The sequence below is a fragment of the Notolepis coatsorum genome (genome assembly GCF_963971535.1).
Source record: "Notolepis coatsorum genome assembly, chromosome: 14".
Classification (NCBI taxonomy): Eukaryota; Metazoa; Chordata; class Actinopteri; order Aulopiformes; family Paralepididae; genus Notolepis; species Notolepis coatsorum.
The window spans coordinates 31,825,927-31,841,584 of NC_140178.1; the positions used below are offsets into that span (position 1 = coordinate 31,825,927).

The 15,658-nt window shown below is 43.9% G+C and overlaps 1 protein-coding gene across 1 annotated transcript in view; it reads right to left on the reverse strand.

Moving 5' to 3' along the window:
* Positions 1–15,077, reverse strand: part of map3k3 (mitogen-activated protein kinase kinase kinase 3) — a 49,784-nt gene extending 34,707 nt beyond the window's left edge. The window contains exons 1-3 of the mRNA XM_084328196.1: positions 13,818–15,077; positions 3,774–3,865; positions 2,814–2,935 (exon numbers count right to left, since the gene is read on the reverse strand). Coding sequence (XP_084184322.1) covers positions 2,814–2,935; positions 3,774–3,777 — 126 coding nt within the window. The 5' untranslated portion in view covers positions 3,778–3,865; positions 13,818–15,077. The remainder of the gene's footprint in view (positions 1–2,813; positions 2,936–3,773; positions 3,866–13,817) is intronic.
* Positions 15,078–15,658: the final 581 nt, after the last annotated feature.

A 15,658-nucleotide genomic window follows, 5' to 3' on the forward strand; every position in this document is an offset into this window, starting at 1 on the left:
GATCTGCTGGGGCTGCGGGGAATGTTCCTGAAGGGTGTGAGAGATTAAAGGTATTAACGGTGTCGCCCAGCGAGTGAAGCTGAGCGAGAATCTCGGACTGTTGTCCTGCCATAGCGGCCATTGAACCCTGCATAGGCAGGACCTGATCCCTGAGGTTCTGCACCGCAGCCGCAGCCCGCTCTAATTGGAGACCGTGATCCCTGGTCAACTCGACTTGAATTGCAAGTGCGGTTCTGACCCTCTCTGTGTCGGCTGGGGTCGTCATATTGGTTGGATCGTAATGTTAGGGTTTGATACCGACCCCAAACGCACGACACAAGAGAGTAGGAATTCAGAGTTGCCAAATACGAGGGCTTGTTTATTTGATACTAAATATATAAGAGTACAGGAAAGGCAGGTCAACAAGACAGGTACATAGGACAAGGGGCAAAGTTCTGCTGCTCTGCAGCTTCTCCCGTGATGGTAGTCTTGGGGATAGCCGGTGTTGACGTCTGAACCGCTCTGCAGAATTCTCTCGGCAGAATCTCAGATGTGTTGCGAGACCGAGAGAGGGAGAGAGGGAACGAGTCAACACAGTGCAGTTTGAACGAGCAGGAGAACAGGGTGAACAATTCTTCGTGTAATTCAAACACAGTGAGCACAATTCCAAAACAGCCCAAGTGAATCTCTTCGTGTAATACACACAGTGAGCAAAACTCCAAACACAGTCCCAGTGAATATCTTCGTGTAATGTACACACCGTTAGCAAAAATCCAAACACAGTCCCAGTGAATATCTTCGTGTAATATACACACAGTTTGTGAAGTCCAAAACAATCCAATAGTGAAATAATATCTTCGGTGTGAGCAACACACAGAGGGAGATGGAAGGTCCCAAAAATATTATCCCATAAGGGAACAAGCAAAAATAGAAAAGCTGGGTGAGTGACTGTCTGACTAAAGGTGGTAGTCTTCAGTGTAATAGTTACACACGAAAAACGGAATAGATCAAGACAGTCAATAAAAACTCACCCAGACGTAATGCGTAAAGGTGCTGGAACAAACAGCGGAGCGAGGGCGCGCCACGGGAACAGGTGTCCAAGGGAAGGCTTCTTGGAAATTCCTGGAGATAGCACAAGGAGCAAAAGCAGCAGCAGCAACAACACAGGGAAATGCAACCAGAGAAAAATCAAGACGATCCAACAAACTTAGAGTGGAGAAACGGGGTATAAATAATAAGGGATCGATTGATTGAAAGGCAGTGACAGCTGGGGAATGTGATTGAAAAGCGTGCGGTCCTGAGAGAACCAATCAGCGACGTCTCTGATGACGTCACTGGGGAGAAGCGTGTGAATGAGGGAATTGAAATAATTAACAGAAAAACAAATGAAAACAGAGCGAGGGTGGTTAAAGGAACAGAACGAGTGAGAGAGCAAGGACAGAAACCTCACACATTCTGAACTCCCAAGGCAAGCGAGTGGCCAGTATGAAGCAGGCTTCACTACGTTAAGGTCATACAGGGACGCTTCTTTCTGCTTTGAAAAGGCCTACTTGGTCATCTGTTGGGGTTTTTTGGACTTTCAAACCCCCCCCCCCCCCCCTCCATTACTGATGGATTATTCCCTGGTGAAAGTTACAGGGAAGAACACACATCCACAGAGACACACACGCACACACGCACACACAATACACACAGCATTCCACTAACACAGCTCTGGCCACACAGCTCTGGCCACAGTTCCTGTTGGCTTTGGTGTAGAATTATGTTTCTGGTAATCTTATCGGGGTATTAATTACTCATGAAGAGAGAAATGTCATAATATTTCTGCCAAGTTTCCACCAAACTCAGCATTTCGTGGCTTTCCGCATTTATGTCTGAATTCTGTTTTTAAAGCCAGATTCCGTCTTATCGTCCATGATATGATTTCCACAAAACGGAACATATGTGACCCCACTAATGGTAAAACTACATTTATTAAATCGCAGCATATATGACTTTTTGGACTATGGTTTGGTTCCTATTTGGGTGTTCTGACCAAAGTAGATTTTGGACACTAGCAGGTGATTAGACCCTACTAGTTATTTTACTGCTAGTCTCGCACTGGGCAGACATGTCTTCATACTAGAGGAAAGGGTCTGTTTAGGAATAGTAAAAAAATAAAAATAAAAATAAAAATCATACCTGTGGCTTGTTTTGAATTTCTCCAATCAATCACGATCGTCTAGGGTGGCGCTAAACAGTGCCATTGCAAAAATAGTGCAGAAGGGGAGAGTAACTGACTGTTTTCCTGCCGACTCCGTACAGTACCATCTCCGCTAACCTACATTCCGATTCTGGCAGGTGTTTACACACTAGCCTGGTCCAACAAGTACAAGCCACAGACTAGCATAACCTAAAATGCTCTGAGTGTCTCCATTCTCAGTAGGGACGTCCCAATCTAGTTTTTTTGCGCCCCTACCCTGATCGGAGTCATTTAATATTGAGCATCCGCCGATACCGAGTCCCGATCTGATATTTGTATTTTCCTAGATAATATAACAGCACAGTGCAGACTTCAAGTATATTAAAGTTAGTAAAAACCAGTCCAATGTAGGTAAGAACAGATGACAGTAATTGAATACCTCTGCATCAAGAAGAAAAATCACAGCTTTCCCTTAATGGTTTTCATAGATTTTATTTAAATTGTTTTACAAAAAAAGCATCTGGCTTTAATCAGGCTTAATATATCCGATCATCTAAAATATGCCATGATCGGCCCCCGATACCGATCTCACCGATCCGATCGTCCCTGATTCTGAGTAGCGACGGTGAGTAACGGCGTAGAGATTCCGTACCTGTCTGTTGGCCTGGGGCGGTGTCTTGGGCTTGCTTGTTTCGTAGGAAGGCGCAGGCTGGCGCCTCGTCATCTGAAGGGCCACCAGGTCTTTCATAATAGAGTGGAGAGCCTGTCGCTCATCTGGGGAGGGGGGAAGGCATTGAGGTGTGGTGAGATGTATGAGACAGAGAGACAGAGAGAGAGAGAGAGAGAGAGAGAGAGAGAGAGAGAGAGAGAGAGAGAGAGAGAGAGAGAGAGAGAGAGAGAGAGAGAGAGAGATAAGAGCAACAGAAGATTATGGAAGTATGGCACCACTTAACGCTGCGCTAAAAGGTGAATGCAGGCAATTAGCCAGTGGTCTTAAACCGAAGCCAGGCCGAGAGTATCTCATGACGGGGTATTAAGAGGCAGCGGGGAGGGCTTCGGTGTTTTCGATATTCCTATTCCCATGTTTGATCTCAGAGCAAGCTCTGCCGTGGCTGTGTTAGCTCACGAAAGGGAAAATATTCTTCTTGTGTAGCTTGGACAGACATCACACAGCCCCGGGGCAGTAGAGAGAACCAGGCCCCCATCTCCAAAACACTGGAAACCTATCCTTCACACGCCAGCGTCTGGAGCACCGGCTCACACATCCTACGGCCGGGGAATAGGCTTTGTCCAGTGTGTGAAGTTTTCATCTGAGTGAACAGCACAATCATGCACGCTGTATTAAGGGCATCATGAATCATGCACCAGTCTTCTTTTTCATTCTTTAGGGAGAGTGGTGTCCACTCCCTTTAGTGTCTTCTGTTTAGACAGTGGGAAGGTAGTGGTGCATGGGGGAGACATGGGAGAGAAGGAGTTTTATCCGGCAGGATCTGATCCCAGGCCAGCGGGGGTACAATACATGCGGTTCTCAACCACTACGCAATCTCCGCCGGGCACACATGCACTCGTAACTCTCTCCGTCACACATCACCTCTCCACATGTGGAACTTACTCATGTTGGCGGCGTACGTGTCTGTCGTCTATTCGCCAAAACAGCTTCAGATCTCCAGGGACTTCTCCGCACCGCAGACCCGCAGCTTGCAACTGTAAATACCAACACGGACCAGTAAGTAACCAATGAAAGCACCAAATGAAACCCAGCAGTTCGGATCGCTTCTTCATCACAAGTCATTTATTATAAGAAGGTTGATAACTTTTTATACCGTTTCTGTTATTTAGATCAACAGACCAGCGGTAGAGAGAGATTTAGCAGGATCCCACTTGTGAGTGACGAGAGACTGGAGGTGAAAGCGGGGGGGGGGGTAGGGCTGGGAGAGGTGTATCGTCATGGATACAAGCCAGGTAGGAATTTTTACAACACCATTGTCGACTACAATAACATATGTACATATCATTTTCAAAATATATACATAATGTAATAAAAATAAATTCCTTGCAGCAGCATTGAATAAGTAAAAGGATTTTTTTTTATTAAATAGCACCATAACGATTGTGTTACAAGACGAAGGCGCCGTTATACCATCAGAAACTAGGAAAATACGTCTTGATATGATCCATTGGCCATATTGCCCGGTCCTAGGGATTCAGACCCACGGCATCATGAGTACGTTACATACACCTTCAACCACCTGACTCCATAGGGGAAGAGGGTGAATTGACCTGTCTCAAACCCTGCCCTCTCTTCTCCATCCTCCCATTGCTTCCCTGTCGCTTCCCTCGGACCAACAAGGTTTTGTATTTGTCGATTGTATCCTAAGACCTGAACATTGTGTATCATCACGGCAGCCTTTCTAAACGGCACTGTTATGTAAATCACTTGCATGCTGGATATGTTAATAAATAACCAGTTTCCTATGCGAAATCGGATTTTTTTTAAGCTCAGTGGTTTCTCGCAGGCACGAAGAAATGAAGAAAAATGTGGAACATAAACGCAAATATTTTTCTGGGACGAAGAGCGCCTGGGTGAACGGGAAACTGCAACATAAAAAGTGCAGAAACTGTGTGCGCCGCACGTGAGAATGTCAGTGATTGAGTGAGGGGGGAAGAAGTGGAGCCTACGAGGAAGAATGACAATTGAAAACGGCCCGAAACTCAAGCTGCACTGGCACTCCACTGACTATATAGTAAGTAGGGTATATATTGTATATTATATTCCTCTTTTACTTACTTTTTTACTTACTTTTTTTTACTGTATGAAGCACACTCTCATGGGCTCATACAGAACCAAGCATTTGAGTTGATTTGATTAGAAATTTTTTTTAAATACAAGATTCCAGAAAAACGTCAAGGATGCTACACAAAAACGTCAAGACTTATTTCCATTGTGGTAAAGTACATGTATTTTATTGTGACAACTAATAAACAAAGTTGAACTTGAACCTGAAACTACTCTGGCACTCCACTGACTACTCTGGCATGGTCCACACAGAGCCAGTTTTTTACTGGGAATAATTGGCCTTTTCAAATATCTGCCAGCTTTCAACTTCTCAAGACTGCGTGAGCCATAAAACACTTTATCAACTGTGTCATAACTCTGCTGTTGATGTTAAGAGGGCAATATTCCTCTTGAAGAGGTGGCTGCCTGGAGTCAGACACACATTTTTCAATGACTTGCCATATCCCTCAACGAGGTGGAGTATTAAAGGGCAGGCGATTTATCGCACAGCGTATCCAAGGCGACGACAATATTATAAATGTAGGCATTTCCTTCAGTGCAGCAGCTTCCCAAATTTGTAACTATAAACCAAGGAATTTTAAACTAACTATAAGTGAAGTCTATTTTTTATTATCTTAATAAATTGCACATATCAACTAGACATGTGCTGTCCGTGGCCAACAGCAGGTATATCCCCGAACGGCCCCAAACTCTCAATCCACCTTTTGTAGCCGTGCCCAAACAGCCTGGAGCTGGTGAGGAGTAGTTTCCCCTCTTTGGTGTGTATAACTGGAGGTGCATGTAGAACGTTTGCAGAGTTATAATATCCAAAGTCCACGCCGAAAGGAGTTATTATTCTCTCCGACATAAAACGCTGCGTCTGGACTGCTTGAAATGTCTATAGTCTGTAATCCAGCCTTTCTTGCTAGAATGTCTCGATTTAGTCCCGCCGTTTCTTCCGTTAATCAAATATGTCACTATGTAACACAATAGTTTGGCATATGATGTTTATTATTGTTCACTCTTGCGATAAGAAAAACCCGATACGCTCTGGTCTGACTCCTGATTTGTGTATCTCTGTTTGTCGAGATGAGGACCACAACCAGCTCCAGATCCCTCCGATCAAACAACCAAATCTGCCTAAAAATCCCGCCCACAAGACTGGCGAGCGACGAAGGGAAACCGGGCCTTTCGCAGTCGCAGCACAGACACTCTGGAAGAAGCTCCCACTCAACTTGAAATCTGCAAGCACTCTTTAAGGCCATGCTCAAAACCCACCTTTTCGCCATAAACAATCCATGAGCTCGTTTTGTATTGTAGTATGACTGGTGTATTATGTCTGTCTGTTCTCTATCTGCTTGGTTGGACTGCATGTATTTTTTTCTGTTTTCGTATTGTTCCTGTCTTTTTTGTTTCTCTTTCTTTCTCGGGATGCGCCCCGGGCCGATGTAACTATTGGTTGAGGGGCGCAATATAAATGTATCATATCATATCATATCAATGGAAATAAGTCTCTGACTTTATTGTGTGATAATTCCTCAAACAATGCAATGCATGTGATGGTTGTGACCCAATTGGGTTTTAAATCCTGTGTGTATTTTAACATCTGTTTAGATAAATTCATTCAATTCATTCATGGCGGCTCACTCGTAAACTATTTTCTTTCTCTATTTCCACCTAAACGGTGCTGACAACATTTTAGGCCAAATGACTCAGAACTTCACACGCCTCCTTGCTATAGTAAGGCAAATATATCTGTCACATTTGGTAGAAATCGGATCAGGAAATACACTCATTTGACAATGATACAAACATTTGAACCGGATGATAGTGCTAAAAGAAAGGTCATGGAGTCACCAAAATCAATAGGATTCTTCCTCTTGTGGTCATGAATGTGCACTGGAAATTTGATAAGATTTGGATGAAAGCTGTTATACACTAATGTGAAAATTTAACATTTGGCGGCGGCCTGATGCTGGTGCTTGTGGTCTTGGGGTCACCAAAATAAATAGGCTTCTTCCTCTCTGGGTCATGAATGCATACAGCCAATTATAAAAGATTAGAATGAACGGTATTTGATACACTAAATTGTGCAGCACACATTTGAAAAGATTGGAATGAAAGCGCTTTGAGTTATCGTGTTCACAATCAAAATGTGTTAACTGTGGTCATGGTTAAACACAGTCGTTCGAGGATATAATAAACAGAAGTGAATAAAGTACAAAAGCATCCTACTAACATTAGCTAAAAAAGTATCATCCATGTGCTGTTACTTTGATTCGATTTTAAAATAAAAATGACTGGTGTTGATTGAATAACTTTCACTAAAATAAAAGGGAAAACTAGATTGTTGAAGATTTACTCTAAAACATGATTCAACAAAGTACAAAGTACCTGGCCAGAATCTCAAAGTACCTGGCCAGAATCTCAAAGTACCTGGACATAATCTCAAAGTACCTGGACAGAATCTCAAAGTACCTGGACAGAATCTCAAAGTACCTTGACAGAATCTCAAAGTTCCTGGACAGAATCTCAAAGTTCCTGGACAGGGACACCATGAGAACTTTAGCCTCAGCGTTGGTCCAATGCCACTTCGATTACACCTGCCTAACCTGGTACAGTGGCATTACCGAATCAACTAAAGAGAAGCTCCAGAGGGGAGCTCCAGTAGCTCACCACGTACCGCGAGTGCTATTTCAGCGCCGTGGACAACCGCGCTCGCGCGGATCTGGGGCTGAGCGCGTTCGAATCCCGGACGGCAGCCGTGCCTTTCCCAGAGTGTCTTCCCCCCCATCTGAACCCTTTCAGCCTGCTTCTGTCGGTCGAACTTGACCAAGTATGAGTGCGATGAAAAAGCGATAAACGCTAAAAAGAACCAGCTGACTGGTCAAAGTTTAAAAAAAAAAAAGAGAAGCTCCAGAAAGCCCAGAACAAACCGATTAGAGTACAGTCTTACATCTTAGTTATAGAACTCGTATCTGCCCAAACCACCATAAAAAGCTAAGCTGGCTCCCTGTCCAAAATAGAGTTCAACAGCTCAGACTGATTCTTGTGTACAAGATTCTGGCAGGTCAGTGTCCAAATTATTTCAAAGGGTACTTTCAGCATGTCAGGGGTGCTCATAACATGAACACCAGGGCCAGTATAGCAGATCTGAAAGTTCCTAACTGCAAAAGTAAACTAGCCAGAAGTACATTTCTTTACACAGGGAGTGAAGAATGGAACAACATTCATCAAAACTGCTCAGTCACTGACTAGCTTTAAAGTCCAGCTAAAAGGTGGATGATGGGCAGGTTAGGATAAGGGTCCAGGCAGGCTCCTGAGGCCGATACTTTACAACCTAATGTCTGCTCTTGTTTGACCCGGATTGTTTTTATTATGCTTATTGTAATGTTTCATTTGTTTTTATTTGTTTTACTTGTTGTAATGTTTTTATTGTGATGTGATATTTGTAGGATATCAATGAATCAACAATTGTATACAAGTTTCCCACTACAGTGCTTGCTGCCATGCCCCAAGGACCACAATGGAAATAACAAATAAGTTAAACTTTTTTGCGTAATCCTGATGAATTTGTATGCATACCATGTGTATTCTTAATGTGTTGAATAAAATAAAATTACCATGTAGGGTTAGCATTAATGGTAGCTTCTGTGCCGACCGTCCCGTAAAACATTTTCATTTTGATCACAAGAAAATGTCAACATTCATGGAGTGGATGATCATAATTAGCCCATTAGGCATGTTGTCCAATGGTTGGATATGCTGAGGAAAACTGGAGTGAGCAGTAGATTATAGGCTCCTATTGTTGAACGCTCTTGTGATTATGTGGCCGCTTCAGGCTAAAGAGGCATGAGGCACATGTGCTCGGTTGCTGTAGGGAAAGTAACAGCCCACATAAGAATGCAGATGTAGTTAAGTTAATTGCAAGTGTGTTGTAGCTGATAGTAAAAGTGCTTGTTGAAAACAGGATAATGAGATAGACCAGTAGAGAGCTCAGCCCACATGAAAAGAAGGTGCGTAATGGCCACGTATGTGGCGTGCCATGGAAAATGTGGGACGCTTGATTCTGCGTTATTAACATCTATTATTGTTTACGCTTCACGAAGCACCGCTGGTGTTGTACACGAGTGCCTTTATAGCATATGTTGGGTGTCCTAAAATAGACCAGGTTACCCTCCACTTTTTGATTTAACTGAAATTCATGTGGTCTGATCTGATCTAACGCAAACCATCGCTGAGATAGATGATAGCTTTTTGGCTATAATGTTAGCTCTTTGAATAACCTATGCCTCCTTGAGGCTGAAGTGGTCCCTTGATTCTCTGTGCTGTGGCCAGGGAATCATGTTATTACTTAGAATCCATATTCAACTTCATCTGCGTTTATGGGAATTCAGTAGGATTCAGCTCTCCTGCTTTGGCTTATTTTGATGATAATAATAATAATAATAATAATAATAATAATAATAATAATTATAATAATAATAATAATAATAATAATAATAATAATAATAATAATAATAATAATAATAATAATAATAATAATATTATTAATAATAAACTTTATTTGTATAGCACCTTTCATACAAGAATTGCAGCCCAAAGTGCTTCACAGCAGTAATGTAGATAATGTAGTAATGTAAATTGGCATAAATATAGACAGGCATAAAATTAGCAGAGAATTGACTAAATAAAAGCAATGCATAACGTGCAGACATAGAATTTGTATAAAACAGACATAGTGTGGATGCAATGAGTCTAAGTGGCAGTCGCAGAGTGTATTACAGTAAAAGGCTATGGTGAAGAGGAATGTTTTTAGCTTACTGTTGTTTAGTGATATTTAGTGATCTAGCCTCCCTAATGTCCATAGGCAGGGTGTTCCATAGCTTTGGTGCATAATTCGCAAAGGCTGCGTCCTCGATTTCCTTTTGGCTATGGTTGGGAACCTTCAATAGACCAGTAGAGATGATACAGCCATAAAAAACAAGACTTATAGCGGTGTATTGGGGGGATCTGTTGATGTTCAGTCGCGCATCATACCAAGCCAGTACCCCCCTCTGTGGCTTGAAACCACTACAAACCAAGTATAAAGTGGAAGTTACAATTGTAACCTGAAGTGCGTCATTGCATTAAGATTAGCCTCTCAGCCATCCCTGCCTAACATCTCAGATCTCTTAGATCAATAACGTCTTATCATTGGTCTGAAAAGACACCACAGGAGACAGACACAAACCAGAGCCCACTGGGCACAGTGCCCCCCCCCCCCCCCCCCCGACCCGGGTTTCACCTTGCCCAGCAGGGACATACTGTAGCAATGTTAACCAAAAATAGATCAGCATTCATGCTTCTGCCCCCAAGTCAGTGGAAATAAAACCTGAAGGTCTGCAAGATAAAGCCTGAATTGGAACGGAGTGGGACACATCTGCCCTGGTGACTGAGTTACAGTGAGGAGCAAATCCAAGACACCAGGGTTCAAAAGAACAAGGGATTGGGATCATGATGTTGAATACTTGCGGTGGTGGTGGTGGTGATAGTAGTAGTAGTAGTAGTAGTAGTAGTAGTAGTAGTAGTAGTAGTAGTAGTAGTAGTAGTAGTAGTAGTAGTAGTAGTAGTAGTAGTAGTAGTAGTAGTAGTGGCAGTAGTAGTAGTAGTAGTGGCAGTGGTAGTAGTAGTGGTGGAGTAGTAGTAGTAGTGTCAATGGCAGTGGTAGTGGTGGTGGTGGTGGTGGGGTAGTAGTAGTTGTAGTAGCAGTAGTGGTAGTGGTAGTAGTACAGAGGCAAGAGAGGCAACAGAGAGGCAAGAGAAGTGACAGAGAGGCAAGAGGGGCAACAGAGAGTCAAGAGAGGCAACAGAAGGGCAAGACCGGTAACAGAGAGGCAAGAGGGGCAACAGAGAGACAAAGAGAGGTAACAGAGAGGCAAGAGAGGTAACAGAGAGGCAAGAAAGGTAACAGAGAGGCAAGAGAGGTAACAGAGAGGCAAGAGAGGAAACAGAGAGGCAAGAAAGGTAACAGAGAGGCAAGAAAGGTAACAGAGAGGCAAGAGAGGCAACAGAGAGGCAAGAGAGGTAACAGAGAGGCAAGAGAGGTAACAGAGAGGCAAGAAATGTAACAGAGAGGCAAGAAAGGTAACAGAGAGGCAAGAGAGGCAACAGAGAGGCAAGAGGGGCAACAGAGAGGCAAGAGAGGTAATAGATAGGGAAGAGGGGCAACAGAAGGGCAAGACCGGTAACAGAGAGGCAAGAGAGGTAACAGAGAGGCAAGATCAGCAATAGAGAGACAAGAGGGGCAACATAGAGGTAAGAGGGGAAACAGAAAGGCAAGAGCGGCAACATAAGGGCAAGAGAGCCAACAGAGGGGCAAGAGAGGCAACAGAGAGGCAAGAGAGGTAATAGATAGGGAAGAGGGGCAACAGAAGGGCAAGACCGGTAACAGAGAGGCAAGAGAGGTAACAGAGAGGCAAGATCAGCAATAGAGAGACAAGAGGGGCAACATAGAGGCAAGAGGGGAAACAGAAAGGCAAGAGCGGCAACATAAGGGCAAGAGAGCCAACAGAGGGGCAAGAGAGGCAACAGAGAGGCAAGAGAGGTAACAGAGAGGCAAGAGAGGTAACAGAGAGACAAGAGAGCCAACAGAGGGGCAAGAGAGGTAATAGAGAGGCAAGAGGGGCAACAGCGGCACCTGAGGCGGCAGAGTGGCTTGTTGGATTCCTGGGTAATAATCAAACCTCTGGAATGCTGGGCATGTCCGTCTGCGGTCGCCGTAGCGTTACCATGCTGCTTTCAAGCCGCCTCACGTTTCCCTGCCGCAGGGGAGCGGTGCCCACAGAGGGTTGGCCTTCAACCCCTGAACTGAATGCAGACTAACTGGCCAATACCACTCCCCCCTCCTCCTGCGGAAACGACAGCGTGTGGTCTGAGAGATCAGCCGGTCCCACAGTTGCACCGACGCGCTTTGAGGCAAAACCAAAGCCATCGGCCTCAACACAGGGACACAACAACACAGGGCACTCTCTGGAGCACACGCGAGAGCATCTGGTCCAGAAAGACGTCCTCAAACCAGGCTTTAAGTGGGTGATGTCAGAGCACCACGAGGGCTTCCTGTAAGTCTTACACAGTTCACTGGCCTCTCTGTCCATCACTCCTTCTCCCGCTCTCCTGACTTTAATTACCTTCCGAGAGGAATGCGGGGAATTCGGCGAGGAGAGAGGCCACGCACTGCCAGTCCAGTCAGCTGTGTCCGCTTTATTTTCCTTGTATCATATTTCCAGGACTAGCAGGATTTACATGGATCCCCCCCACCCCCTCCTCCCCCCCCCCCCCCCGCTCCTTTCTGCCTGCTTAGAGGTGTTTAGTCTAAAGGCAGCTTTTCCCAGCCACAGTCTTTCTTTGCTCTGTCTCAGGACTGGTGCTGCATCTGGAGTCAGTGGTGCCTCATCGAAATCCCCTGGAACTGCCCCCCTGGCCCTGACGTCGCAAGCGCTCTATGTCTGGGGGCGATCTGTGACAGCGTGCTGCTCACACCTGCATAGTGATGCTTGGAAACGGCCACTGCTATAGTGTCTAAAGAGGCCGGTCCATCTGCAATGTTACACACAAACAATTTTCAAAAGACACGGGGGCATACACCGGGAATGGGACTTGTAAAACCATAGCTTTTCCTACATTCTTAAAGGTGCTGTAAGTGATATTTTTTGTTAAAATAAGTGTTAAATAGCTCTACATTCCAACAGCCATCACTGATATATACATTTACATTTACATATAGTGTTTGGTTGGTAACCAGTTACATTTTTTTTTTTTTTTTTTTTACTTGTTTCAAGGACACATTTGCTTAAAACTAGTTTTTATTTCTTATTTTTGTCAGACCATTTTTGCAGTGTGGAGTTCTCTCTCCTGATTGGATAAAGTGGGAACGGGATACCAGAAAATCTATTCCTGACTACTGCAGAGCGGAGGGACTGAGTCTGACCCATGTTACTGACCAGACAAGAATATCAGTGATGGCTGTCAGAATGTAGAGCTATTATTTGAACATGTAGACATTTGAACATACAAAAAAATACCACATACAGCACCTTTAATATTGTCAATCTGTATACTTGTGTCTATAATATAGCCTTCATACTTCTCATGGACGAGATCGCTCAATATTGGATCCATCTTCATCTTGTCCCAAACAGGCTAACTGTTGCCTCCTCTGCCACAGACATGACTTGGGCGCAACCTGTTTTCACCCTATGAGCTGCAGTGAACATCTTTATACAGTCAGCTTATCAGATGCCTTGGCTAATTCATTTGTGATAAATGTTACATCGGCTATTAGTTTGAAATGGAAGCCCCACTCCAAAGTGTTTCTTTGTCAAGCGGTCCTACATGCAAACAAATAAGGAACAAACTCAATGCTCCATAATAACTCTTTAACCACTAATGTTAACCACCAGTGAACTGTCTTCATTCGGGTATCCGCCATAGCTACTAATGAAGACAGTTCACTGTCAAAACATTGGTGATTGAAGCTACATTGAATGTGGTATTCCTGAGTCCTTATTTGAATCTTGATGCCAGTACCAGCACCACATGAAGACTGTGGTGTGCATTTACCTACAAACCCAGGGGTCTGTAATGTGCCTAAGTGCATAGGTACCATATTAGAAGCCCTAGGGCTCAGGTAAATTTACCGACCTAATCCTGGTGAAAAATGCCCATGACGAGTTTATACTGAAATTATGATTTCTTTACCCTTCAAATAGGTCATTTTGAATTTAAAAAAAAATACATATGGGGGGATCATATTTTCAGAGAATATATGAAAAGCATCAGGTTCATACATTTTATTATGTTACCTTTGATAACTGGCAACAAGTGCTCTTTGCCACTTACCTACTGGCCTCGGGTCCTATAGGTGGCGAGCGGACTTCTTTCAGCGCAGGGTCGCTCGGCAGAGATGACGCAGGTTATTCGTCCGTTATTTCCAGTGCGGGGTCACCGGGTCATCGTGAGTTGCCCCCTCTCTCTCCGTGTCCATCAGGCTGACAGCCACACTGGTGTGCGTGTGGGTGCCATGGCGACGTGGCCCCCAGGTATGGGGGCTCCTGGTGCGCGCGCCTTCCCCGTCAGTTTGTTGCAGACTATCCGATACGTTTTGTGTGCAGCACTACGCTACAACAATGTCACATTGGATCCTCTCGATGTTTTAGAAAAAAAACAAGTTCGAAATCTACTACATCAGAGTCGCGAAAAAAACGCTCTACTCGTCGTCCCCCACAAGATAACGGTCGAAAAGCCTATTTTCCAAAACATTTGAACAACAGTCCCATAGCATTTGAATAAGTTAGGCCTGTAGCCTAACCTGCCAAAAGTAGACAAAACATTGGTCGTGATGACTGAGACTGTTTTTCCATGTTCATATGCATACGAATGAAAACGTTCTGCATTGGAAACGCATTACAAAAGGTGTAACAACAATCGTGTAGCCTTTATGAAATCCATTTGTAACAGTACACCAGAGGAAAAGACCAGGCGGGTTCCGTGAGTTTGATGATGGCTTCTCTTCCTGCTAAATTTGCAGGTTTTCACTCTTTGGATTATGTCGTTTTGTTGTTGTTTTTTTTACTCCTAAATATGGCAAATTGTTACTTTTACAAGTAAATGAATCGTTTTGTAAAGCCACTTCAAAATGTATATAAAGTGATCAACTGAAGCATCCATATCTTTAGGGCCTATAGCCGAAGTAAGGAAACAGTGATTGAGTGCGCGACATGGAGACTGATGTCGGAATAGTCGGCTGAAATCAAAGGTTACTGTCAACAAAAAGAAAACAAAATACACATGGCCTAATAGCTCAACTTGCTTCGATACTCCATGCAAAGCAATGTTTGGTCACTCACTTCCATCGACACAAGAAGCAGAGCATCGAACTTTTACCATTCCTGCAGCGGTCGCGATCGAAGCCATAAATAAGTGATCAACGCTGTTTGCAAAAGATACAAATGTTCACAAACTTGTCAACGTTTGTCTTGAGACAACATGTCCTAAAAAACGACGACGGTCCGGTAACTTCTGCGACTTTCCCCACCAAAACAAAGTAAAAACGAATGTTTAATGCGTCAAACTTCCTGACAAAAAGATATCCTCACCGGAACCCCCCTTTCTTCCAACAAGAATATATGTTCCAAGCTGCTCGTCATGTTTCCCCGAATGCCTTGATTGTTTATGTGCAATAAACACGCTATAACGTAGACAAGGTCCCAGGAGTGATTCCTAATACTGTATAAGTAAATGAGCGTTGTGCGCTTTTGGGAGCGCGCTGTTCCTCTGGTAGCGCGCACTATATTAATGGGGCGTTCAAAAACAGACTCGCGACCAGCTAGATGTACACATACATTCATGACGTCAAATATATGAAAGTCACAGCCTTCCATTTGTGCGTTCTCCGTCATCTATAGCGAAGGTCCAAACAGGGGCCATGCTAATCCACTAATTTCATTGTTCAATCAATAGTGATTGATTGAACATTTTATTAACAGATTGCAGAATGGGTACAGTACAGTACAGCTCAATACACACAATTGTTAAGGGGATGCAGACCAGAGAAAGACTTTCGTCTTGTTTACATCAGGGTCCCCCATTTTCAATTCATCATAACATATATGACATACAGATAGACAGTACTGTTACATCTAGACATTTATGACATACCAGATCTACAGTACTGTTTGTGA